Below are 27845 nucleotides of genomic sequence, written 5' to 3'. Positions count from 1 at the left end.
AGTGGCCCAGGAGGAAAAGTCAGGTGATTGCCAATGTCATTGGGATCCATCATCTAGACACCATGAATGTCTGAACCAAATTTCATGACACAGATTATTTAAATTATTGACTAAAATCCAATACTGTCAACGTCATAATGGAACTAAACAAAAAGTCAGAGCATCACCAAAATGAATAGGATTCCTTCTCTGTCTTCCATAAAAGTGCAGACCAAACTTCATGACAATACTTAAAATAGTAATTCTATGTGTCGTGGCTTTGTCCTGATTCTCCTTTCTTTCTTTCCTTGTTTTACTCCCCCTCACCAGAGGTTCCCGGTGTGTCTTTCTGTCTCTTTCTTTATTCAGTCCCCGTATCACTCTCTATTCTCATTTATGGTCCTTTGGGTTTCTATTCATGTCATTCCCTGTGTTCACCCACCAGAGGTCCCCAGTCAGTTTTTTCCCATAGACTGTACATATAAAGGTTTCTCCCTTTGTTCAGTCTCCTTTTAGCCAAGCCCACCTCACCTGTTCCCTGTTTCCAATCTGCCCCATCTGCAGTCCATCCTTAATCAGCCACTGCAGGTACTTATTCTTCTTGTCAGGCCATGCTTGTTTGTTGGATTGTAAAGTCAGGAAGTCCACTCCATCCACGTCAATCTTGACCCTGTGCCTGTTTCCTTCTGTTATGGACTCTGCTTTTTCCCTTGTGTTACAGCCTATTGATGAAGTTTTCTTAGTTTGTAAGTAAAGTTCCCTCATTTTTATATTGTTGTGTCATGCGTGAATCCTAAATCCAATGAGTAACAGTATGGACCAAAGGGGCGGGTAAGATATTATTTAGGCCTACATAACTTCACTAATCAATCAGCTCTTTCTGTTTATGCGTGATATCAGAAATTAATGTGTTGTGGTAAAAGCAATTAAATAACTAGTGAATCCAAAGGTGTTGAGCAAAATGGTCTTTTATTTTGGCATTTTGAAAAATAGCATTTGAAACAAAATACTTATTCATGAATCATCAGATAAGTGATTAACTCCAAAGGTCAGCGAGGATAAAAAAAATTATCATTTATCTTTGTATTTGGTATCTTTCTCCTCGCTGATGGGCAAACCTGTCTGCCCAGGAAAAGGGGAGATCTTCAGGAAGAAATGGGGGTTGCCGTTAACCCGCATGGCCACCAGGACTGGAGTGGCTGCATACACCAGGTTAGCTGCCAACACCAACCAGAAACATTCATTTGGGATACGAAATGGAGCTGTGGTACGATGGTGGAGGGACCCCCCAATGTGGGCCCATTGGCACTGGGAGGAGACACAGAGCAAGATACAGATTAAAGTGCATTGCCATGAAAGAATACATATCAGCACTGACACGTCCACTTGTGTCTGTTTTGTTCTCCGTTCACACTAATGACAGGTCATTTGATGCCTCAATGTTTCATTATACACACTCTCCGGAGGACTATCTTAAAAGATTACGTTGAGTCTTTTTTGCTTGGTTATTAGTCTACTAAGAAAAGCTTCTAACAGGGGAGATAAACCACTGCACAGGATATTTACAGACTAAAGGAGCTGGCCATTTGGAAGACAGGTAGCGTGCAGTCTGCAAACTCAAATAAGCAGTAAAACAAGGCTTTAATCAAAGAGTTCCCCTCCGCATGGTTACAATCTCTCTATCAGATCAACATGGACAGAAAGCACCACGAGCTTGTTTATTACAGAGAATAATCTTCAAAGAATAAATGTGGTCCAGGTCATTAACAGGATGAAAGCTCCCTACAAGGAGTTAATTGTAGGGACACGTGTCAGACCTCTTTTTACTTAATTCAAACTGCTGATTAAAACTTCAATCAATCGGAAGCAGCAATTACTGCAGCACTTAATGTGATGCAACAAATTATCGCTGCAATGCACTTAAGTATGCAGCACCTGCAGCCCCTAAACATTATATTCAGAGCCAGTTTCTCTTATTGACTGTTTGTCTTTGTGATGGTACCTGCATCATGCCTCCAGCGAGGAACAGCGTCCAATCTGACATCCACGTGCAGCCAGGCTTGAGGAGGCCGTAAACAGACGCACCTAACAGAGGTAGGCCATAAAAGAGCAAGTGCAGCATCTGGAAAAACGAATACCAAACATAGTTATTCCAACAATAATTAATGATAATATTCCCACTGTTTCTTGCGAAACTGAAAAAAAAAATTCTTCTTCCACATTTTGATCAATTCTGTGGTTTCATAATGACACAGCACGTGACTATAATGAATATTCCATTGAGTATGGCTCCGGAAGTACAGAGCCTTACAGTGCTAAAAGACCCCTCTATCACTGTCAGTTGATGTTGATGAGTCCTGACCAACACTCCAGCAGATAATTAATACAGTACATCGCCATTCTCCTCTGGCCCACATTGCACTTCCTCTACTCACACTGAATACAGAAGAGAGCCACTTAAAGCTCAAAATACAAAGACACAGACCCCTTTTTAATGTGCTGCATAAAAGCAGCACAATTTGATGGAAAATGTACCTGAAGTATGCCATAAAGTAAAAGACAATCAGCACATCAACACTATAATGCTAGTAATTATCAAAAGTAAACTATGCAGCTTTGTCCATTCCATTTAGTTGAATCTTTGACCACCATAATTATGTGCGGTAACATTTTACTCTCCAATTTAACTAAACACATACAAAAAATGTAGAGCACTAAAAAGTACATTTTTATATAAAGAAGTAAAATTAGCTCTCACAAATGGGAGTACTCAAAATCACAGTATTTCTAAATCGTTCTTTAGTCCAACACTGCAGTATTTTGCTGCTTCTCAGCTCTGCACTCTCTCAAACACAAATTTGCACCCTCAGCATAAATTACTTCTTCAACACAAGGGTCATTAGAGAGACTGCCTTGACCTTCAACTTAAAATATTTGGTGCATGAAAGCCTTCTATAAAAACCCTAAAATTACACCAGTGAACAGTCTCTTTTTATTCTCTGGTCTGAGGTCCAGATGAATTCTAATGAGTTCAGCTCAGGGCCTGAAAGCCAATCACATATGCCCTTCAATCTTTTGTTGAAACGTCTTTTTAGTGCTGCTACTAATAATCTGTCACATATCGTTCATCAACATCAATGAATAAAGAGGTCACTCAGTGCAGAAACAGTGTAACATAGTGCAACAAACTTCATTTAATTTTTCACGCCCACACAGATACATGCAACCAATAAGCCAATGGTAGACACACACACACACACACACACACACACACACACACACGGCCTTGCGCATGCCACTAGTCAAGACATACTTTCACATGCGGCGCACACCTCCTTCTCCCACCCATTGAGATGCTGATGGGGGGCTTTGGGCAAAGGATTAGCTTATCAAGTTCTCAGCATGCGGTTCGTCTGTCTGATCAATGACTCGCAATTGTGCCTGGACTGCAGCCCCGACAAGGTCTTTGGATAACCTATTGACAAAGCTGTGTACGTTGAACAAAACACAACAAAACCCACAGCCGTGCAGGGTCCAGAGAAGAAAATAAAAGGAGAACAGACCAACTGCCAGTCACAGTAATAATCTGTTATCCATCTTAGGCTAATAAAAGCACGAGACAAAGATGCGCTGGCCTCTCAACCCACGCTCGATGTTGCTGTAATGATGAAAAATGGCCCTGTAATCAGTTGCAAGCTGAAAGAGTGGAGGAGATAAGGGCGAGCTTCCAGCATGTTCAATGTGATATCCATGAGAGCAGAGGTCCATTATGTGGTTTGTTATTTAAAACAGGCTGGAGATGAGCTATCAGGTGCTGCAGCAGCAGCAGAAAATACAAGCGGAAAAAACACCCACTGTGATTCTGGGGTAGCCCACAGGATCCTTCAGGTAGGGCTCATAGTGCTTCAGGTAAGAGGAACAGACTTCAATTGGAGAGTCCAAAGCGACCTACAGAGAGTGGACAAAATAAGAGAAACATCTTACGATATAGAGCAGGTGAATATGACAACACCAAGAACGACCAATGCAAATTACCACAGGTGCGAAAATTTCTCGGCCCTTGTCAGAAAGCATACAGACACACAGGTTTTTTTTCTGTGTTATGATGTGTTTTTTGACACTTTGGTGAAAATGGTTCTTTGCTTTCTTGCTGATAGTTAAGAGATACAACTTTTGTGTCTGTACAGTAAATGTAAAGCTAGCCCCTCTGCAGCAAGTTAAGTTAGCCTACAGTACAGACATTAAAGTAGTATCAGTGTTCTCATCAAACTCTGAAGGAGAATAGCAGCATTTCTAAAAAATATGCTATTCCTTTTCCAAATAATGACTCTGCTTAAATTGAATTTGAAATGTGTATCGTAAATGCACAATTCATTTATTGTTGTCCTTTAAAACTAGTTTAAAGTTCAAATGTAATGTTTACATATGCTTCAATTAGCTGAGTGCTTTGCTTCTCAGAGCAAAGTAACACAAACCACATGACTCCTCGACAATCGCTAGACAACCTATTCTGCATGACCATGACTGCGGTCTATAAACTTTTAAAACTACCATTGAAGCCCTGCCTTGGACTCTGTCCATAATATACTGTAAATGTGATGCACTCACCAAGCCTCTGAGGATGGTGAAGGCCATGGCAGCTATTAGGAGCAGTATCAGGACCAGGTCTGTGGGACGCCAGATCAGCTTCATGCTCTGTGCATGTGTGGCCTGTGTGGAGATATTGACATAATGTAAAGTATAGAGCTGATTAGTCAAGGTTATGGTTGCAAAGCACACTGTCAAACCCGCACAAAGGAATGAGTGAAGGATGTGTAAAATAAATAAGGCTTCTCTTTCAAGTTAAAAAAAAAAATTAAAAAAAAAGTTTTTTTGTTTGGCCACTTTGGTGAAACAGAAACAAATTATAGACACAACACTGACATATTATCACCATTTAAGTTGATACAGTGTTACCTGGAAAAGCAGATAACACTTTATAAGTCCAGTTTTCATTTTTGTTTCAGCTCCGTTTTGCTGTCCACTCCTGAGGGAAATATCTGTTTCTTCAGCAGCTATATCCTACACTATGTTTACCCGCTTCTCTAAGTTTGTCTGCTGTCAGAGATTTTTTGTTAAAAAAGCTGCCTGTTGCACCCAAAAATGACAAATGGTGAAAGCTGAGAGGATAAGCGTTTAAGCCAAAACATTAAAACTGGCGGTGAGAAAACCAAAACAAAGAGCTGAAAGACACCAAATACTCTAGAGCTCAGGGGAACTGCACTGTTGAGTGTTAATTGAGGCTGGTCACTGCATGTGATTCCTTACGTATACAATTATTCATGTGATCCATTATTAAGACAAAAAATATTGATTTTGGCCGCTTTAATTGAATGTCGTGTTTAAGACCAAGCTAACTGAACACCGTGGTGGGTTGTAGCTAAATTAAGACCACTGTCCCAAGGCTAAGGACACAGCAATGGCTCAATCTAACAATAATTTTGTGCTTGAGATTCATCTACTGTATGTTATCTCCCTTAAGATTGAGTCAAGACAATAACTGGCTAAAGTGATAGAAAAGCAAGTAGCAGACCAGCCCGCATCACGCTGAAGCTTGTAAGTGTTTGTGTAGAGGATATCGTGTCACTGTCAAATTTTGCCATGAAAAGTATATGCACGTATGACACAGATGTAAGAAGGAGGTCATGTCACAAAGGTCATGTGAGGGAGGAGCTCAATAGAGGTTGGATGGAACAAACACAGGACTTTCACACGGACGACTACTGTCAATTTACGTAACTCGACTAATGTAACATTACGAATTTTAATCCAACCCATGATCATTTCCTAACCATAGCTACATGTTTTTTGGTGCTTAAACCTAAGGCACCTTACTACACTGACTTGGCATCGTCTAGTGGACTGACAGGTAGTTTACACGCTTTGGCATGATATTGGGTTGGACAGACATTTGCTGAAATTTAGTAAAACATTGTTGCTCTGCTTGCTAACAAACTCTGATAATCTGTCAGATTCAGGTGAGCACAACACAAATTCCTACTACTGCACTACCTACACTTCTGAAAATAACAGTGAGTCATCTTTGTCGGTCCAGATCATATTTTACCTGACGAGAATTGCACTGATGAAATACATTCAGAAAACTCTATTTCTCAATCTCGCCACATTTATATGGAGGTTTAATCATTCATGCATTGGACTTACAGTGTATCCACCAATTAGTGGTCTGTCCTTGGGCCGGGAGAACAGTGTGATGGCTCCCAACACAGGCATCAACAGAAAGAGAAAATTGAGCCAGAAGGCTGGATGAATCTCTGACCCATATTTACCTACCAGGGAGAAAAAAAAAGACACTTTTATTAGCATGTAACAAACACACTCAGTGTAAACATCTCATTGTAAATCAGTAATTAAAGTTCCTATTTAAACCTTTATAGGACACCTTTGAGGCAAAAGCATACAATACAGTACGTCTATGATAACACTACAGAGAGAACAACACATTGCCTGCAGACAAGTTTGATCTTGTGACAACTTATGTATGCAGTTTGAAATGCCAACATCAGATGCTTTAAGTCTGTTTTCTGCTTTGTTCTGTTGGCTGTGACATCAGGAGAGGCACGGGGGCCTTCATGTGTTCAGTTGGCAGGCTGAACTGTGACACTGATGGTACACGGCAAGGCAGATGTTCACTTGATTAAAGCTTGTCATCATGGGACTGGTGGAAAGGGGGGTTGAAGATTAGGCTCACCTGCCACTATACCAACAATGAACACACTCATGTTGGCACACAGAGAGCCAGCCCAGAACAAGCCCGGGGTACGGTAAGCTTTCCTACAGGGGGAGACAAACAACAGGTGATAAAGATACAGATATCAGTTAAGACAGAAAATAATATAATAACCTTCAGGGTGTTGGTTAGGTAAATTGATGGTATTGGACTTCTTACACATCTATCCTACATATAAGCCTTGCACAATTTCTCCAGTGGTGAAAGGCTGATATTCTTCTCTGAACTCTTGAACTCACTTTATGATGTATTCACACAAGAGGAGGCTCTCTTCGAAAATCACAGTTTTATTGGGGCTATTGTGTGGATGTGTTCAATGCACCCCCTGAATCTCCAAGAGATTCCCATTTAAAGAAAAGCTCAAATACAGGAAATTAATAGCTCTTAAACTTGTCTTATGCCGTGGACAATTTGAATCTTTGTCTTTGAAAAGTATTCCAGCTACATTCAGACTGTACATGCAGCCTCAGTATCCTCCTTCATAGTTGTTTGCTCAGTTGGAGAGGGCACCGCAGATCTCTGTATAGTCATTTGAGACAGGCACTCAGTGATGTAGAGCAAGATTAATGTGCATTACATGATTTTAACTGACTTGACCCACCTGTCTGTTATCCTGCTGATCATCACCAGGTACATGATAAAGTGCACTATGCCGTCCCAGTAACACATCATGATGGAATACGCGCTCCCCAAGTAGGGCTCTCCCTGAGACACAGACATTACATGAATACATGCTGTACAATATACAGTGCTAATGATAGACACTTGCTTATTGTTGCTGTCTTTTTTTTTTATTATTTGTTCAGTGTGTTCAGTGAGCTGATGCTGGCTGGAATTTTCTCCTCTGATGCTGAACCTCTCCAGGCTCACATATTTTTTAAGTAGCATCTTAGTCATCAGCATTTTAAATGAGAATGTAAGAAACCCTACCGTCTTCTGGTAGAATTCCATAAAGCCGGAAACAATGCCATCGTGTTCCAGGGCACTTATCAGGTCAATGACACAAGTAAAGGAAAATACAGCAAAAACTGCAAAGGACAGAAAGCATTATTTCAGGGTGATTTATAAAGGTCAATTTTACACTTGACATAAGAAATGCCTCATAGTAAAGCCTTTTTGCTTGTCTCTGGGTGTATGTTTATGGTGGGTAGGGGGTAAATGCCAGTGTATTGTGCAATATCTTCGGAAGCGAGAAAACATCAGACTCAATAAAGCTTGACATGTTCAGTAGTTTTGCCACATCATTCTGAAGCCAGTGTAATTTTGAAAGTGTCTCTTTCTTCATGTACAGTAATTAGCAAAAAAAAGTTTCCAGGCCATTTAATCTTTTTTCTGTCCATTTTATTCACTATTTTTGAGTTGAAAATATGTTTCCTTCAACTGGCCAGTCATTGATATATGGGATAGCGTGAGGAGGAATTTAAGTCTTGAGCAGTGAGGTTCACTGGAGGCTGGATGCTTAAATCAAGTGTATGGTGAACAGCCTTCATCGGTCCTCAGGTTAAGAGCCCAGGAGAGTGATAAAAGGCCATGTCCAGCAGACAGAATTTCAGTGTGGAGCTGCACAAACACACGATTGGCATGTGGGCCTTACTAATAGTGTAAACTGCATTGCTGTTATAGACTCTTTTTTTTTTTTTTCCCGAAGGCTCTACTCCTGCTTGTTCTTTGAGAGTAACTGCAAAGCTAAAAATATATGACTTTAGACCCAGGCTGCAACACTAAAATAACAAAAACAATGTGCCCTTCAGAATTATTTGCATACAGACATTCATGACTAAATAAGTACAATGTGCAGATATCACCAGCATTTCCCTTTCCAGATCTACATGTGACTGGATTACAAAAAAATAGGCTTGAAGTTGGATCTAATAGATTTGGAGAGGGTGTGATTGCGGGTGCCACTGAGCATCAGCGTGATTTTCTGTAGGCCATTTGGTAGAGATATAAGATGACTGAGAACATAACAAGTAATTGCCATTGTAAAGCACAGCACAGGCATTACTATAACAGCCAACTTGGACACATCTTCTGCCCGTGGTAAACTAGACTGTTGATAAATTGGTCTGGACTGATTAATCCAGGTATCAGCTGCACAGCTCACATTCATGATGGCAGCCTCAGCATGAGGGGTAAACAACACAAGGCAATGGACCCCTCACACATGGTTACAATCGTACACACTAAAAGGAACATTAACTATGCAAACACTGACCCTGTAAGTACCTGTAGGATGTTATGGATATTAGCAGTGATGGAAAGTAAGAAAGTAGATTAATTTAAATCCTGCACTTAAGTATAATTTTAACATACTTGTACTTTACTTGAGTATTTCCAAATATTATGCAAAGACACCCAACATTATATATATAAAAATACCTTCATCTCAATCAGCTGTTACATAGAAATGCTTCTTATGAGTTATATATCCTAATTATAAAATATACAGTACACAATAATACAGGATTCTGAAGGGAATAAATATTTTTGATATAGATTACTAATACAATCAGATTTGGTTATGTATGTAAGAGGTTTTTCCACCTGGATATCAGTTTTTTTAAACACCATTGGGATGATGCAAAACGGTGCATCCAAGTACTATTTCCCTATCTATTAATTCTGGGAAGTTGGAAAAATCACACGTAAATTCAGCTCATAGTGAACAACTGTGCAAGCCATTACAATGATTTACTACCTGGACATTGCAGAATGTTATTACAAAGACAATCATTGTCTTGTGACACGAGTGTCTCTGTGGAGATACCATGGCTTAAACCATTGTATGTCATCCTTCCTATCTGTTCTCCACACATTTTTTTGCACATAGATTCACATATTACATGGACATAGACACAACACGCACACCCTTTGTCTCTCCTGTGTGTCTCTGTAATCCTCAGGACCACCAGGTTTATCGCTGACATCTAACTGGTGAGATAGCAGGGGGATTATGACTCTCTATCATTGGGAAGAGCCTGCCTGCCACAACTTTGCCCTCATCATTCTGCTGCATTGCCGTCGGCACAGACTACAGATATATCACCTCTTTTCAGTCCCACTAGCGTAACCCCTGGCATCAGCTGCAGGGGTTTGTTCGTGGGGAAAGCCTTGGCTAGACGTGAAGCATAGTTTGACCGATAGGTGTGCACATACCCTGTTCAATATAACACAAATCATTGTAGAAAAGCTTAATTAAAGGTGCACACACTGCTATGGTCATACAACCAAATTAAACAAAGATGTCTGTAACTTTTTCAGACTAAGTCAGTAGTGGAATTCAAATTGCATTCTATAGGAGCAGTGACTGCAAAGTCGAGTCTTGTATCAGTGATTTAAAATAGTTGGGCCCTTTGCTTTAAGGCCAATCAGGAAGTGCTTTTTCAAAAGTGTAGCTAAAAGATTAAGTAAGTGTCGTGAAGGTTCTTAGGCTGGAGAGGTTTTGCGTCGGTCATGCCTCAGAAAAGTCCAGTTAAGCTTTGCTCTTAGTCCGATCAGTCTAAGCAGCTTTCGACATACAAGGCGAAATCATGCTGAATACAATTTATGTTTTCACTCTGACACAATCACTAGCAGGGGAAAGTTCTGGAAATCCTTTGTGGGAATTGGAAGCAGCTCCAGAGCAAAGCCTGGCAGTCATTAACCTCTCGTAGTCAAAGTGTTTGGAAATATATTACAAGTTGAGAAATGTACATAGTTGTGTTGATTACCAAAGAATAAGAAGTCTTTAGGTGGGTTGCCACGCGTGATGATGAAGTAGAACAGAAACACAATCACCAACACAGCAACCCCAGTTGCTAGGATAACATAGGGCCTGTGGAAACAGAGAAGTGTAACTGTTATCTAAGAAAATAACAACACATTGTCTGTAGTTTCAACACAATCTTAGTGACGACACGCTCCACTTTTAGACAGCAAGCTCTCTCGGATTTTCTGCCTCATTCTCTTCACTAATTAGTTTCTCCCATGGAAATTGTGCCAGTCTACGCTGCAGTGCTTAATTAGTAAATTATGACGAATGGGAAGTTGGAGAGAATGGTAATCACGCAACGCCCATCGTTAGCTTCTGAGAGAAATAATGCAGAAGTATGACGCAAAAGAATCTCTGTGATAGATGCACTGCGCCCAGACAGAGACAGAGACAGGCGCTGCTGGTGTGGTGTTTTGTGTGCTTGGAAATTCCTGGTGAGATGGCAATGTCACATTGAATTTACTGATCTGCAGAGTAAAAGCAGTAACTTCATATATAATCCCAGAGCTCTTCAAATATTTTGATGAGTCTGAGGCATCACAGTCACCTGACATTTGGCAAGAAAGTTCTGGTTCTGTGTTGCTGATATAACTCTTGCTAAATGTACTTTTCAAAGTAAGTGTAGTTTTTATTTCATTGTATAATATCCACTGTAGTGCTTGTTTTACAAAGGACAATATTTTTGAAACCTTAGCTTAGTCTGAACAGGTTTTATCACTAAGACTTAAAGAATGATGATCAACAAATAATATATATCACTAGTATACGTTGCAACAACTTTCCCTGATGAAGCTTAAGGCTAGCAAAACTCCCCCTTTTGTAGTGCCATGGTGGTATGCTTACTATTGACTTAAAAGCACAGTTTTACAAAGTTTTAATCAATCATAGGCAGAGGTGTGGGAAGCAGCAAGCTAAGGCCATGTAAGTTCAGCATTGCCCTCCATGTTTCCTGGTCAAAGGTATCACTGCTTTGCACTGGAAAAGATTAATGTGCTCGAGGTATCTCCTAGTAAACAACATTACAGCCTTGGAAATCTCACAATGTGTGCTCACAGAAGGAAAACAAATGCTGCAAGAGCAAAGGCAAGCTCCCTCGCTGCCTTTCCAGTTCAACAGTACGGGAAGATTTATGCACACAATACTGTTTGTTTGCAGAGTAGAAGAGCACAAGGCATATTGTATGTCAAGAGCAATTCATCAAACTGCTCTGTGCAGTCTGTATTGATTGTCAATGTCCACATACTAAAAAAAAAAAGAGCCAGAAGAAATATTAACACAGGAGGACTATAAAAGTATGTTGGAAATGAGAAATATCTCTTGGTAAAAATAAAAATGTGTGAGCTAGTATTTCACTGCTCACTCTGTTTATTAAGCCTTAAATGTTGCAGTGTGCGACCATCAACTGTTGTTTCTACAAAGGCACCATCGCAATGGTCAGGCCGAAGAGATGAGCCTTGAATATGAAAATGATCCCTTACGGCTTAGAAAAGTAATTATCTCCAACATAATATCAAATTATCTCCTCAAATTCTGTTTACATTACCTTCTTTTTGTTCTCTATCCATTCTCATGCCCCTCCAAGAAATGTCATCTTTATTATTCAAAGAGTTTACACAACTGAAAAATACAGTCTTAAAATTTATCTCAGCTCAAACATTTATGAGCTGTACAGTCAGGAATGTACCTGGAGTTTTAAGCTTACAGAGTCCTCTAGTGGTGGCTAGGTGTACTGTCTGACACGGAAAGGTTCACCTGCACTATTACGTAATAAGATTCTTGCAAATCTAATGGAATTTGTTAAATTTGTCATACATAAATGAGTTTTAGTAAAGGTAACACATGTATGTGTTAGGGGTGTAGAATATTGTTGTATAAAACATGTCACAATTATTTTATAGCCATAATTTACAGTTTTTCCCCTGAACAGACATTTAAAAGTTTGCACATATGCAAAATATAGACTGTTTGTATCACAGACACAGAAATAAGAAATCAACATAATGTTATGACTTACTCTTGAAATTCAGGGATGGTGTTCATGGCATAAAGAATGCCAAGGGCAGAAAATGAAAATAAAAAGACAAGCGTCTCCATCTCTTCAAAAGTTGTTCAGCCTCCTCGCGGCAGAATTCTAGCTGAAATATAATAGATTTACAAGACAATAATATTATCATAAAGTAATGGGAACCACGGAAATAGCTGATGAAATCAGTGTTAAAATAAGGTCAGGGCAATTGTAAATTTATAAAAACAAGGTAATAATAAGTAAAATCACATTATATAAATGTCATGAAATACGATCCAAAAAAGCAACTGAAATGTTGAATAGAAGGAGAAGAAGCAGAGCAGGCTCTTACCGTCTGGCTATCCTTTTGGTGGATTAATGAATTTACAGCTGGCCTGGGGCAGACATGGCCTTTACTGGGAAAATAATGAAGTGGTAACAAAGAAGCTTTTGGGGGGTGAGGGGGGAGTTACGCAATTTAGTTTTTTCAGAGATTTACATAAGTCGTATTAAAGAATAGGCCTACATTCCATTTCATGCCACACCACACAAGCTATACAGATTCCTGTTCTGTGGTGCAATTCATGTTATAGCATTAGCTGTACCATAGAAGAGGGATCAGCACACATAAATGCACTCAGTTGTGAAACCCTTGTGATTTGTGAAATGGATATTGTTTATGACACAGTTCCAAATACTAACAACTGTATGAACGGCAGTCACATGACTGTCTTATTGGTTCACTTCCACCAGGCAAACTTATGAACTATCCACATACAGTATTAAAAGACATATTTACATTCCATAGGTCAAAAATAGCCCAACAAATGCAGCTAATTTAACTTCCCGCAACTTAAACTGTCATCAAATTTAAGTTTTGTTGCACACACAGTTTTGTATCTTTGTGATTTGAACTTTATTAACCAGGACAGAACATGTCTTTGATGTGTCTTTTGGCATGTCTGCTGAACAGAGTGTATGTACTATTTATAGTAACTCACAATGAATAGCAGCTGAATATGCAGAAATTATAAGGGCAAACTTGTTGCAGACTATTAATCTATGACATACAGTGATGGCATTGACAGGAAATATGTCTGTGGTGCTTTTTCCTCTAAAAGTCAATGTTTCTCAGTGAAAGCAAATCCACATTGTGCCAGTGTGCTATGGCTTTGCTTTATGTGCCTCTGCTCAGCCCCCAGGCAAAAGCGCTGGGGCTCTTAAAATCTCTGAAAGACTTCAAATCCAGCTCACATCAAACCAAGTGTTTGCAAAACAAATCCTGTAGGGTGTGCTAAATGCCAACAAAATGGTGAGGCCGCGTCCAGATGTAAATGAAAGCTATGTAACTACAGTTAGTTTTGATATGAGACACAATAGCATTGAATTTCAGACTTATCAACAATCAATTCTCAACAGACTTGTCTCCAAATAATATGTTAGAAATATACATCACAAGCATCTGCTGTTATTATGTTAATGACCTCTAACAGTGAAGCTGCTGACTATCAAGCGTAATAGTCTAAAGTGAAAATGTCATCAGTGTTGAATTAATGTCCATTAAAGGTGTCATTAAAATGCACCAGGATGTATTTATCCTTCTTTTACATCCCGTATCGTCAACCACCACCTTGCTGACATAAGACAATACAACAAAATGAAACTGAGAGGACAAAGCACAATCCTGCCAGTATCTGTAACAAACGCTACCTTAAATTTGAACACAAATGAATGCACACACAAACACACACCACCCTTGGCTTCGCACCACCCTCCTTTGTTGGGAAAAGGAGAGACTGTTATACCAGGAAAGCATTGGCAGTGTGTTTGCTGGAAACAACTGGATCTCTTCCAGCTCTGTTGTTCAATGGGCAGATGGATGCCAAAACGAGACAGTGACCTGCAGGAGGAAGATGAGCATGTACTCCATTTAACATCGAAAATGAAACGTGCTTTCATATAAGATCTGTCTGCGGGGAAGTAGTCTGATGGATTTGCTGAAATGAAAAAACATGTAACAATAAAACAATATACATAATTATACAGATAGGCTAAGCATCTAGAACACTGCAATCTGTACATGATTTCATGCAAACCGTTTCTATGCTCTGCTTTTACTCTCCTGTCTTATCTTTATGACTTTAAGGTGTTCATGTTATGTATATGCTACTTATTCTATGTCTTTAAGTAATTGTGCATTGAAATAGCTCGATACATATACTGTTTTATGCAGTTAGGAAATCCTGCTGAGTCATCTTAGACTTTACATAATAAACACTTGATTTCATTCGCTTGTCATTTTATTAGTATGAGTAATAGTAAGAGTTGTAATAGCAGTAGTATTGTGGGAAAATTTGCCCAAGTTGTTGGGAAAAAAATCTAATAAAAAAAAAAGCCAAATATAATTGGCGAAAGCAATTATACACTAATTACTTCATTAAAATAATGCTTTGATTTTTTTTTTATAATATTTTTTTGTAAATTAGGCTATTTTGTTCTTATGTCTAAATGTCTGTTACTTTTTCCATGATTTTTTTGTTTTTTGAACTCTAAACTGTGAGATTCTGTTATCATGTCCACTACATGTCCTGACAAGAAAATGGATGTAATTCACAGCTGAAACAAACCACAAACAGAAGGCCATCCAATGTAAATCTTCCACTTTAACTGTGCAAACTTTAAGTGCTCTACAAATACCAAAGCCTCAAGTAGGAATTATCGTATAGACCTCTTTCCACGAACTGTTTGGTTGGAAGAAAAAAAAACGGACTTACATATGATAAAGTTTAAGGATTCAATTAATTTAGTTATTTTAGTTACTTATGACGTGAGGTCACACAAACTTACAGGAGGCTGGAGTATTATAGCCTACTACAACCCATACTGGCATATTGTTTTCATTTGCAGTTTTTAGATTATTTTTTTGGTTAGATTTTTAGTCTTACACTTGGTTTGCAAAATGTCCGTTTTGTCAAGTAACATCAAGTTGTCGATTTATATATTTTACAAGTGGAATAGTGGACATCGGCCTCTATTACGTCTGCAGGAACAAGAGCTGATTATTTGTAGGCTATTATCATTTAATGTGTTGGCAAGAGCTGAGCTGTAAATCGTTAAGTTTGTTCTATCATTTGTCATCATTTTATGTATTTACTCTAACTTGAAGCGTCGGTTCCAAACATTACTGAAACTATTTATGGCCCGGCTGTTCCCTGCTCTCGATCAACAAGCGGCACCGCGCGTGACGACAGCGGCGGAAATATTTTTTTTGCGCTATTCAAAATGGCACCGTCTCAATCAGGAAGTGAAGAAAACAACTACGAAGAATAAGTTGGATAAAACCCCGTGTTCCCGTCGCTTTGACGCGAGTCTTCGCTCAAAATCAGTCCGCGCGGTCGGGGTTTGGATCGAGATTAAGCAACGCGTCGACGGTGAGTGTAAATTCGAGGGATACGGCGAAAAGGAGAGCGACACATCGGCAGCTGCTTTATAACGAGATGCGTTCAGGGCAGCCTCTCCTAGACGCGCACGTTTTATACGAAGGGCTACGCCGGTTTTAAGCGGTTGGCTTTTGAGTTAAGCATTATTACAGGAGATGTTATCGATTCATTTGTATCGCGTTTAGACCGAGGAGAGTAGAGCCAGATGGAGCAAATATAAGAGACACAATAAAGGACATTTAAAAAAAAAAAAAAAAAAAAAAAAAAAGGCCGGTGGCTAACAAAGCTAGCTCGTTACTTAGTTATAAGCTATCGCTTTGATGTTAGCTGAGCAGCAAGTATTGTAGCGCTACAAGAAAATAATAATAATAAAAAAGATAGCACTGCTTTTAGAAAGAGAAACACGCGCGTTTATGCAATTGCTCCAGAAAGTGAAATATTTTCCTATAAAGTCAAAGAAATCATCACAGCAATTCTTTCGTAAACTACGTCGATCGTTTTAAACCTTTTCAGGCAAATGTACAAAACGAACATACCCCGTCGGAAAAAAGGCTACGAGCTATGCTAACCTAGCGAGCACAATTAGCCATCTAAAGTATCCATCGTATCGGGAAACTAGTGTGGGATTTGATGTATTGTTGTTGTTTTTTTGTTGTTTTTTTAGCCGGCCGCAATGATTGAACTTTAGAAATAAAAGAGTGGGAAATCAACAGCGCGTTTGTTTGCTCGCCTGTCCCCCGTGTTGGATGAATCGTTGTGTCGCTCGGCCGAGCTAACAGCGGTGTTAGTGAGACCGTACGAAGCTGCTTTCTTTCTTTTTTTTGGGCTGCTTTTCCTTTGTGCTGCGCAGAGACCAGAGACCAGAGACCAGTGTTGTCGCCTCTCTACTTTTTTTTCCTCTCCGGTGGAAGCCACATTTTTTATTTTTATTTATTTTGCTTTGCTCCCGTATTAATCGCAGAAAAAAAAAACAAAAAAAAAAACGTTACTCTAAAGGCGATCACGATGACATATGTACACACTTTTTTTTATTATTTTTTTTTAATATCATAAACACGTAAAACCGGGAGGAAATGTTAAGACAACGCTGGTTGAATTTCAGGAGAGGCGATGGTATTTGCGCTTTCGTGTGATCTCAGGGCACCTTGAGTAAGTTTAAAACTCCTCCGAAAGCTTAAAGGACAACGTGTGCCTCTCGTGTTGTCGTTATACGAATAAACAAAACCGTAACAGCTAAAAGTTTTAAGCATTTTTGTTTTTTTGGAAACGATAAACTTTGAGTTATCGGCTGTTATGCCGTATGGATTACATGTAAAGCACGTGTGGGGGAAAAAAAACCACACATTTTTCATTAATTTACACGTTATTTATTGTGTATTTATTTATCCAGTCGTAACAATTAGATGTTGCCAGGAGATAAGTGGCGTGTGTATCGTGTGTAATGACACTATAACCACCATTATGTAACTATTAGGAGAGTTAAGGGTAACAATGTCACTGGTGTTTACTTGCTTTTATAATATGAGATATAACGATATTTGTATGACCTAATGATTTTTTTCAAACAAAGCATACTGGTATTTGTTTGGGATGACTCAGAATGCTGAAGGAGTGACGGGAAGGAAATGAAAATCACTCTTAACAAAGCTGTCCCCTCCAGTTCTTTTTCTTTCATGCAATTTTCACTCTTTGGTTTCCACCGTGTCTGTCGCCTGCAGCAAAGGCTCGTCGGGGCTTATGCAAGCCTTGACACAGTTGGTTACCATGGTGGCTGGCTCCCCCCCCCCCCCCCCCTACCCTAATTATGTCATTCTCCTTGTGTTGATGGATAGTATGTGGTGGCTGTGAAATGAAAAAAACATGCCATATGTTTCTGCTGTCTCCGTTTTAGACAAGGGCCCCCTACCCCTTGTGACGTGGTCAATGGCCTTGGTGTCATTTGCTCCCTCTTGCAGCCAGATCTGCCTCCACCTCCCAGACTTTTATAGCGACAAACAGGCTGTTGTTTAGTTTCACCTGTCCACCACCTAGAATGCTGCATCCGCATGATAAATGTTCTTAAAGATAACCGTACGCAGACAGGAAAATGGCTTTGGTTTGGTGGAACTGAAATTATACTAATTCCCGGAAGGTCAATATTTTAAGGATGTGTGTAAATGTCAGGCGTGCATACAGAGCAATAGTAGTGAAGGCAAAGTCAGAACAACCCTTGTGTGTGTTCATGTGAGTGCTTATGCTGCACTGCCCCCTCCCACCCCCCCCTTTTTTTCTAATTTCCCACTGTGACAGACAATTGATGGCTGCTTGCCCTGCAGGGACTCTGAGGGTCACAACACACCAGAGCTGTTGGTGCTGTGTTTAGCTGTGAGAATGATACACAAAGAACATGGGGGTATTTCTCAAAGCAGGATTAGCAAGTTAACGAGATAACTTTTAAAAGTGTGAAGACAAGTCCACCACAGTGTTCCTTTTTAGAAATGTTAATGTAATGTTCAGGCTTTTGTTAAAAGCATGTAATGTAATGCAGTTATCACCAGGATGCAAGTTTTGGGAACTCCTCTTGGTTTTGGTGAGCTCAAAAAACTCAACCATGGCTCATGCCCCCTGCTGTTTCTGACTTGGCCTCCAGTCTCCCTCTTTCATTGCTCGCTCTTTTTCTCCCCTCTCCAATTGGTGCCGGTGATAAATCTCATTTATGGCCCCATGGGTTGATTAGAGTGAGAGTGAAAAACATGGAGTGGAGGAGGGGAATTGGACCTAGGTAATATGTTTGATTCAGTTGCTGCTTTCCCGGAATCTGGCCTCCATTATATGATAGTTCACGTGTTAAACATAATATGGATGTTTGGTCGGAGGAGAGTGAAAGAACCAGATGTTGCGGATATGTGGCCATGATGTTCACGTCTACACTGTGAAAAGAAGCAAACAGGTCCTTGATGTTGGTCTGTTTGAGTATCCCCTGTCCCAACTAGTATCCAGACGTGAAGGCGATGTGGATTCCCCCCCAAGCCACATACGAGCTCTGTAAGAGACGACTGCAATGCAGGAGAGCATGCTACACTCTGGCATGCTTCACTGCTTTGCTTTATGGTTTTCTGTGGAGAAAGTGTGTCAGAATCCTCCTGAGAAAAGCAAACTATGATTTCCAAAAGGGAAGGAAATGCAAGATAAATATTAGTGTCTGCAGCGATGGGTGACTGAACACAGCATATGTCATTGATTCAGCTATCAGCTTTGACTTAAAACCGACTCCACGTGATAAACAGGGACGTAACGGAAGTTACTTGAAGGATGGTGAACAACCGAGGCTGTAAAAGTTGTCATGTTTTGTAGTAGAGTAGAGAATATATGCCATATTTGGACTTTAAGGTCCAACGTGTAAGATTTAAGGCCGTTCTTGTACTACCACTGTGTACATTGAAAGGAGATAGTGAGTCAGTGTTGCGTGCAGACAGTCTGCCGTCAGTCCAGCTCTCATTGGTCTAATTAAGCATACTCTTGCCCTGCAGTAACTTAGTAGTTGGTTGGTTGTCTTTTTATAGCTGATGGTTGTAAAGTTATATTGCGTGGATAAACTATAAAAATGGTGATTGGTTAAGCCTATAGTTTACATTATAGCATTCTTACCTCATTTTGTAGCCTTAACATGCATGTTAAGGCTACAAAATGTTGTGGCTGTTTTTTTGTTTTTTTTCCCCCTGTTTGGTTTATGTTTTCATTAGCTGCACTAAAGATTTATTTTGGATTGTCCGAACAAGGTCAGTCCGCCTGGTTTGTTTGCCTGCTTCAGTTGGGATGATAGCTCGATGACGAGGTAATGGAGCGCTTCACATACAGCTATACTGAACCACAACAAACAGCTAACATATTAACACTGTCAGTAACATTATATAATTAGTTATAGCCAAAGTTTGCAATATAGGCAGATGAAATATGATATTGAACATAAAAAACTAGCATTTACCAATGGTTCCAATTTTGCCTAACTGCAATTTTTATTTGTTCAGAGTTTTTTGTCCTCGTGCCTTAAGGTACCAGAAAAGTCGTTAATCTTGAATCTTTGTTAAGCCGCTGCATTGTTTGTGTTTCTAGGAGAACTTTACTTGTCCTTTTACAAACATGTTGCACCCTAAAGCCTGAAGTCAGTGTAACGAACCATTTCTCATTCTTGCTCTCTTGAACACTGACTCTAAATTCATCCCAGGATATTATTTAATGTGTCTGTTAGGGAGAGACAACAACATGTTAATCACAAAACGGAATGGCCGACCTGTTTGGGTCTACCTACTCCGCTGCACACCTGAGCCTGTTGAGTTTCATCGACACCCTGTGCCAAATCTGGACCTTATTCACCCTGCCATATGTGTATTTTTTTTTTTTACTGTTGGCAGCCAGTTTATTTATCTTAACTCGCCTTTGTCCTTAAAAAGCCGCTCGGTTAATATCGCTTGGTGTTGTTCGGTTGTATTTATGCGTGTTTTGGGAATTTTTAATTTTTTTTCCCTCGTCTTCAACCTATCCTTCACAGGCAGCGTCAGAGGTGGGATTTGTAAGAAGATTAAATGGATTTGAGCCAGAACAGAATGGGTTGTGGCGAACATGACCTCTTATTGGAGTAGGACAATGCAGTATGACACTGTAACTGAGATTTGAAATGAAAGTGATAGTTTACTTGCACAGCTGTACTGATACAGGACTTCTTGGGAATGCAGAAATTTATATGGAAGAGTTCAAACAAATCTGATAACAATATCTCAGCTGATGTACTGGTTTTTTTTTTGTGGCCCAGAAAGGCATTGGGTTGGACTACTTTAGAGTTGAAAATTAAACTTAGCAGTGCTTTTCGTCCGCACATATGTCTGGTATTTCTTTACTTCAGTCACTTCAGTTTCCACTGGGGCTGCTTTTGGGTGCGTGCGTGCGCACGCTACTAAACATGTAACGTGCACACGCACATGTGAGTGTGAGGCGACGCTGTCGACTGCAGGTTGCAGTGAAAAACGTTCTCTCCCTCCCCCCTGCCGTTCCCACTTTGGAATTAGGGTATAAACTTTTGTCCTGCGCGCCTTAAATCAGGCAAGTTAATTTCGATGAAAATAAAATCGATCAGCCAGACTGACTCGTATAACTGGGGAGAGTCCTTTGAAAGAGGCCGGGACTCCTGCTCAGCCTATCTGGGCTGGAGGAGGAGGAAAACGGACGAGGCGAAGTTCAGAGGGCAGCTTTCTGTTTGGCTCGTTGTAGCTCATTGTCACTTCCATCGCTGCAATCGGAGATCTCTTTCTAATTGATATGTGGCCTAATGAACGAATTAACACACAACACTGACAACTTTTGCTACTATGATTTTGTTCAGGAACCTTATTGTTCTGAAAATCCACCCGTGACTTTGAAATGGATGCTGATTTAGAGCTCCCCTGGAATGTCTCAAAGTGAGCTTTCAGGGCAGCTCGAGCGGAGCTCCCCTTAGCTCTCCTGTAATTCAACATACACCAAGTCAGACTGTAACAGACAGTGATTTTTTTTTTTTTCTTACACAATCAAAAGTATAATGTAAGGCACACCAAAGGACATTTTGTTGGGAGATGTCACATGTTCCTGCCAAAATTTCCGTCTGTCTGAACAGTGCATGCCCTTTGAGGAGCTGTTGAGCCGAAGAATAGACAGTAATCAAATCTTATTATGGGATAGAAACAGCTCTGAAATTTTGACTGACTTATCTGTAAATTGTCCATTGAGCACTTGTTAATTTTTTTTGTTTACTGAATTTTTAATTTTGGTCTTTGACCTTATTGTTGTATTTTTTTAATCACTTGTACATAATTTGTTGAGAACATGTTGTGCCTGTCTGACTGATTTTCACCATGCTTTACTGCCTCTCTGTGATGTTATTGTTCAAGAGTACGAATGGAGCCTCAGTTGATTCGTCAGGCAGCTCTCAGCTGAAGTCAAACGATGAACTGAAGTGAACTTAGTGAACAGACACAGACGGGCTGCCTGACGCTCTGCAAGTGGCACAATATTCTCACGCCTGCCAGAAAAGTGAGGTCAGTTTGAATGGAGTAAAGTGCTGTCTGGATTTGAACAGTGGTGGAGCCCGGTTCACAGGATTTTAATCATTAGTGTGTTTTACATTAGTGTGTCAGTGTGATTTAAAAAAAAAAAATAAAAAAAAAAAGTATGCACTCCAGTTGAGTAGTCCATTTCCCTGTGCTATGTTGCTTGGTTTTGAAATGTGCATCTGATAGCTTTTGCTGGGTGTTATGACTGACTCTCTGAATAACCACAGCTGAGAAGGGGTGGAGATTCAGAGGCCTGGAACCAGTTGTGTCCAATCAGCAGCTTGGTCCGTCCGGGGGTTCAGACTGGGCGAGAGGCAACAGCCAGTGCCACTGGCTTGCTGTCACAGGAAGAAAGAGGAATGGACATGAGGAAAATTGAGACATGACAGCATATAGTGGGTTGCTACACTGCAAGAGAGCAACTGTGGTGGATGTAGAAAAATACCATGCCTTTACTAGAAAGAAAAGAAAGAGGGGTAGTGATGGAAATGTAGAAATAGGGAATATCAGTGAGAGTATGGGGCCAGTGGTAGAGACTGTAAGAATGATTTAGAGGGAGCGTGGCAGTAAAAGAGAAGGAGCTGGTCCACATTTTGAGTATAAAAAAGGCCTATATGAGTGGACAACAGCATAAAGGTGGGACGTCTCTGAAGGCAAACTCTGCCCCCCAAAAAAGAGAGGTTTTCTGATGAACATGGATTTACCATGATCACTGGATTTACTGAGAAGTGATGTTGGAAAAATTACTCAGAGGCTTGGTTCAAAATCAAACATATGGGACATTTATTCTTGCAAGAAGGAGCACATACATGCACCCTCAAAGAGAGGTGTCCAGCAGTGCTCTCAGATCTCCTCCGCAGGGCAGCTTTTATACAGTGTGACAAACAGTTGCCAGTCACCCCCATTCCCTTTGTATCTGCTTTCGTATGGTAATACTGAGTTGGGTCACAAAATAAGGACACAGGGGAGTCATCAATTAGATGCAGAAAGTAAAACAATAAAACAATAAAGGAATCACTTGCAAATAAGAGCGAAAACCCAAGAGACTTTCCGGAGCCACAATGCAAACAAGAGGAAGGGACACATCTTTTCTTTTTTTTCCATCAGATGTATTATTCACTCCACTTACAAGTCAAATGATAATATTCGATTGGTTTTGAAAAAAACAATCGTGTCATTTGAGCCCCAAATGAGTTTGAGTTTTTGTATTTCTATAACATCATTCTGTGACTGTCATGCAAAACTTAAAAAGGCGACAAACAATAATACCTTACATCGGCGCAGACAGATACATGTGTGAAAAAGTACACAGACTTTGCATACGAGTGAGAAAACAAAACTCTTGCAAATTTGTTAAAGTTCAAACATGCCACTGTCTGTTCACCTAACTCGTTAGCCCAGAGCAATGAAGGCTGAAGAGCTGCACACTGCGAGCGCGTGTCATCATTCTTCCATTCTGGGGGAATTAGATGATGGAGGAAAACGGGGCAAAGAGGCAGCTAAGTGGATCGTTCTCTCTTTGATCTAGTCAGCCTTTGATCTATTTCTGGTGGGTGCTGGTGGTAGGAGTAGAGGGATTTGCTCCTAAATGAGTGTCATCAAGCCACTGTAAACCATTGTTTTCAATGTTTTTCTCCCTCTTTGCTCTTTGTACTTCCTTGTAGTCAGAATCTTCACCGTTCTTTCGTCTTAGCTCTCTGGGCATTTCCCCCCTAGCTGCACGTTTTTTTTTTAAATTTTTTTATTTCCTACAACAAAGCCATCCTCTGAACCACAAGAGCTCAATTAAGTTCATGCCTTATGGATAAATTACTTTAATGTCTCCTTCAGCTGGTGTGTGTGGGCACAACGATATTCATTATGATAGTAAAATGGTGCTGAATAGCCACTTGGAACGGCTCGATGAAGATTTAATTAGGTATAATCGTTAGTCACTCGCAAGTCCCTAAATCTTTGAACCCTGTTAGACCAAATAATTAAAATAACTGCCTGTTTGTTCAGTGTGGCCCTCTGTGCTGCCCCAGTCCAGAGAGACTCTTTGATAAATATTTCAATGGGGGGAAATGCAATAACAACAGACTCTTAAAACCAAATTTGTTTCCATTTCCCGGCTTTTGATAAGACAGCAGATTCAGTTACACAGTCATTCGATCATTATTCTCTGTCCAGTGTCCTACTCGTTTAATGGGCTCTTCACAGCCCCTCTATGGCAAAGACTGTTGGACTGAGTGGAAATTCGGTTCTGAGGAGGGGAACAGGGACAGATAGGTAACTAATGTCAATGTCCTTCAATGTATATGCCACGTGCGCGCGCATGTGCACACACTGGTAAGTATAAACCCTTTGTGTCAAAAAAAAGGTGCTGATTAATAATGTAGGCTGTTTTGAATGATGGGGCCCTCTGTTTCCCTGGGAAGTAACTTGTTCCTTTTATGAATATTTCATCACAGTAGCTAATGAATCCAGCCAGTCAGGGCAATCATAACCAGCTAACAGCCCCCTTGCTGCTCTGGTGTAACGCAGCTGGGCCCTGATCATTTCTAACCTGATTACTGGCGTTGTTGATGGACTCGGATTGGTGATGAGTGAGTGTTGTGCATTGGATTGAATGGTTTTTGCCAGCTGTCTTGTTAGTAGGAAAGACATGACTGGAGAGGGAGTGACGGATGCCCACAGAGCGCCGTCACATGAGAAAAGTATGTATGCTTACATCATTGCAGTGCATGCAGGGATACTGAATGTGCAGTTGTGTCACTTTCATGGCCTACTTGGCCGTTTAAACGCACAGGCTCCAGAGTTTCACTTTCAAAATGTTCCCGAAAGAAACATAAAATGAACACACCGACCTCAAAGATGACACACAGTGACGACAAGAGACCAAAATGTCAAGACACCCAACATGTCTCTTTCAGCCACACCATTTGTAGTTGTTTGGTGTCCCTGTCAGTCTGGTTGCCTTGGTCCTATATAGAAAAGGCCAGAGGCGCTTTTGTGTGTGTGTGTGTGTGTGTGTGTGTGTGTGTGTGTGTGTGTGTGTGTGTGTGTGTGTGTGTGTGTGTGTGTGTGTGTGTGTGTGTGTGTTTGTGTGCTGAGGAGCCCGTTGTTTCATATAACCCTGGTTACTACATCACGCTGTCTCTCTCCCAATCTTTTTTGAATCACTTCTCCTGTCATTTCTGCTCAGACTTGTGACCAGTGACCACAGACGGGCAAAAACAGCAGCAGCAGCAGCAGCTGCGCCGCGCTTGTTCAGCCTGTATTGCCGTGAACTTGACGGAGCCCATACAGCATTTGACAGACTTATAAAACAAATATACTCGCAACAGTGCTTGAACAGTAGACTTGAGTTGAGGTTTTCGATCAGTGTCGCACATAAATTCGGAATTTAAATGGAAATGAAAAAGCTGGATAGAATATGTCTGCTGTGCACACCTGTTGAGCTGCATGGGCCTGGTTTTGAAAATGAGGATAATGCAGATGAAGTGTTGAAGGATCTTCTCAATACCTTGAAAAGGAAACCGTAGTGACCAAAAGAAAAGATCAAATGGGTGAGACTGAGAGTTAAGGAATACCTGTGAGAGGTGATGATGAGGTCACAGTATAGAAGGATCAGGTTTAAAGAATGAATCTTGATTATTATGCTGTAGGTCAGACGCAAAATGAGGACTGGTGGCCACTAAAGAACAAAAATCATAATTTTCTGCTTGTCTTATATTTCCTTTTACCAGTGGTCTTGCTGCTGGATGTAAAGAGTGACATGTGCACCAATGTGTACATGTCACTCTTTTATAATCAGAATGCCTTAAAGGTACCGTGACTTATTCCATCATATGTGTGCGTGCTGGGTACATTTGTGAAGTGAGATGGCACACGCGCCAGGCAGCGTGGTGGTTCTCCTCGTGAGTCTTAATCGTGACTTAGTAGCTTAAGGAAGTCACACTTCCCAGGATGATCCCCATGTGCTCTGGCAGCTGCTGATAGTAAAGGCCACCAGCACACAATTAGGCAGGCCTCTGTACCTGGCACTGCCTTCTACCTCTTACCTGTTGTGCTTGCGAGCACATGTTGGGTGCCGCAGCTAACAGCACACGTCGTGTGTTTTTAAAGGGACAGGGGCAAGCTGCTCGTTAAATTTCAAGCTGGCTGGCAGGCGCAGTGACTCGCACAGCTGAGGGGAACCACAAATGGTCATGGCACTGGAAACACTGTGACTGTTTGAATTCATTTGATCTCCATGTGTCCTGCCCTTTTGCCATGATATGTTCAGTCAATAGTGTGTGGGGTTGTTTCAGTTTTGAAAGATTTTACAAATAATGGCCCCGACCTGCCTGCAGTAAGCTCTTGCATCAGGCCACCCAGGGAGAGCGATAGAGGGGGAGATGCACAAAGGAGGGGAGGGTGGGGGGATGGAGGGTGGGGAGTGGGGGTGGCTGCACAAAACCAGCAGTAACCTTTGACATAATTAACAGATTTATGAGATTACACTGCCGAAATCTTTCTGTCTTTCTGAAACATGTATAGGAATATATATATATACACATACACATACACAAATAAGTGATATATATATATATATATATATATATAAATAAAATATAAAACTCATGTAAAATATTTAAAAAATTATATATATATAAATATATTAAAAAAAAAAAGGTATTTAAAGATGTTGGTGGACAGTGCAAATAGAGTGCACGGATATCAAGGTGCTGTTGTCGTTCTTAGCCGGAAACAGGAGCACCGGATCAAACGGTAGGCATTTGGCTCCCTTGACTGTCCGGCCGATGCCGAGCGCAGCAAACCGTTCGTTTATGTAAATGCAGAAGAGGGTTTCACTCAAGCGGCATCCTCATCTAACCCTTTCTTGTTTTTGAGTGATTTTATTTGATCCTGTAGTTCTTTTAGTGTAATTGGGTATTCGAGCAGGTCCTGAAACGTTATAGTTCATATTGCATGCGTTTGTGCTGTTTATTCTTCTCAATGGTTTACCCATTCACCTTCATGTCTCAATAGCATGTATGCTGTGGTTGTCTGGGTCTCTATAATTATGGTTCAATAGGTTCCTTAGGTGCTTTCTCCTAATACAGACTATTAATCCAAATACTGACTAAGTAGAGAGATTTTTAAAAAACCAAGCAGGATTATGCCATAACATCACCTGTGTGCGTTTTTTTTTGTTGTTGAATGGACTTGTTGTCTCTCATTCTGCAGTAGGATTTTATTTATTGTTTTCTTTCTCACATACTGCCAATGTTCTTCCTACCGATAGCTTTCTCCATCGCGTCCCTCTTCCTCTCGGTAGAAGTTAGGAGTAGCAGGGGGTGTTGCTGTTTTCCGGTAATGAGAGGCTTTACAGGAAGGGGAATATCTGGGACCACTCCTACAATGATCAGTATCGATTTTCCTCAGAGACTCGCTGGAGGGCTGGGGGTTGGGGAACAGGGGACAGTAAAAGACATTTTTCTGTTGCTAAGAGACAGTAACTGGCATGGTACTGTTTGGTGACGTGGTTGGGGGAACGAGGGCATTATGGGGAAGACATAGGCAGATTTGCTCTTTATTAATCACTGTGTTCGACAAGAAGCATTTTGGCCTTTTGAAACGGTGAGGAGAAGCGATGGTGGTCATCGACTGCGGTTTGAGGGCGAAGAGGGTGGCGGACTGAAAGATGCCTGCCGGCTGAGGCCAATCGGGAAAAGTCTTTTCAGCTCTTCTGGGCAGTCACATATTCTGACTTTGACATACACTGATTAGTTGTTGAGGTAAAATCTCTCAAATACCCCTTTAATACCAAAAACTTGGTTCTAGAGAAAACGAA

General features: G+C 40.6%; 2 protein-coding genes across 5 annotated transcripts in view; one reads left to right on the top strand and one right to left on the bottom strand.

Moving 5' to 3' along the window:
* Nucleotides 1–961: 961 nt before the first annotated feature.
* Nucleotides 962–14909, bottom strand: tm6sf2b (transmembrane 6 superfamily member 2b). The gene is made up of 12 exons (XM_069149930.1): nucleotides 14331–14909; nucleotides 12878–12941; nucleotides 12535–12655; nucleotides 10480–10583; nucleotides 7700–7797; nucleotides 7371–7474; nucleotides 6731–6813; nucleotides 6184–6308; nucleotides 4588–4689; nucleotides 3835–3927; nucleotides 1982–2101; nucleotides 962–1287 (listed from the first exon to the last, which is right to left on the bottom strand). Exons 3-12 carry the CDS (start codon nucleotides 12612–12614, stop codon nucleotides 1051–1053), a joined length of 1146 nt encoding a protein of 381 aa, XP_069006031.1. The 5' UTR covers nucleotides 12615–12655; nucleotides 12878–12941; nucleotides 14331–14909; the 3' UTR covers nucleotides 962–1050.
* Nucleotides 14910–15804: 895 nt separating this feature from the next.
* The window catches only part of sbno2b (strawberry notch homolog 2b), a 59101-nt gene continuing 47060 nt past the window's right edge, over nucleotides 15805–27845 (top strand). For all 4 annotated transcript variants that reach the window (XM_069150126.1, XM_069150125.1, XM_069150127.1 and 1 more), the window contains exon 1: nucleotides 15805–15956. The gene's annotated coding sequence lies outside the window, so the exon portion shown is untranslated. The remainder of the gene's footprint in view (nucleotides 15957–27845) is intronic.

The sequence above is a fragment of the Embiotoca jacksoni genome, unplaced genomic scaffold (genome assembly GCF_022577435.1).
Source record: "Embiotoca jacksoni isolate LCO1_2020_lvr unplaced genomic scaffold, fEmbJac1.0.p SCAF_16, whole genome shotgun sequence".
Lineage (NCBI taxonomy): Eukaryota > Metazoa > Chordata > Actinopteri > Embiotocidae > Embiotoca > Embiotoca jacksoni.
Note: the sequence above shows the minus strand (reverse complement) of the source record. Positions and strands in the feature narration are given on the sequence as shown.

Bases quoted from the DNA above. Each gene is read 5' to 3' on its own strand.
- tm6sf2b (XM_069149930.1), bottom strand. From the start codon at position 12,614: ATGGAGACGCTTGTCTTTTTATTTTCATTTTCTGCCCTTGGCATTCTT. The intron at 6,814-7,370 runs GTGGGTCAAGTC...CTCCCCCTGTAG, and splicing joins ATCAGCAGGATAACAGACAG to GAAAGCTTACCGTACCCCGG. The intron at 1,288-1,981 runs GTACCATCACAA...GTCTCCTCCCAG, and splicing joins TCGCTGGAGGCATGATGCAG to TGCCAATGGGCCCACATTGG.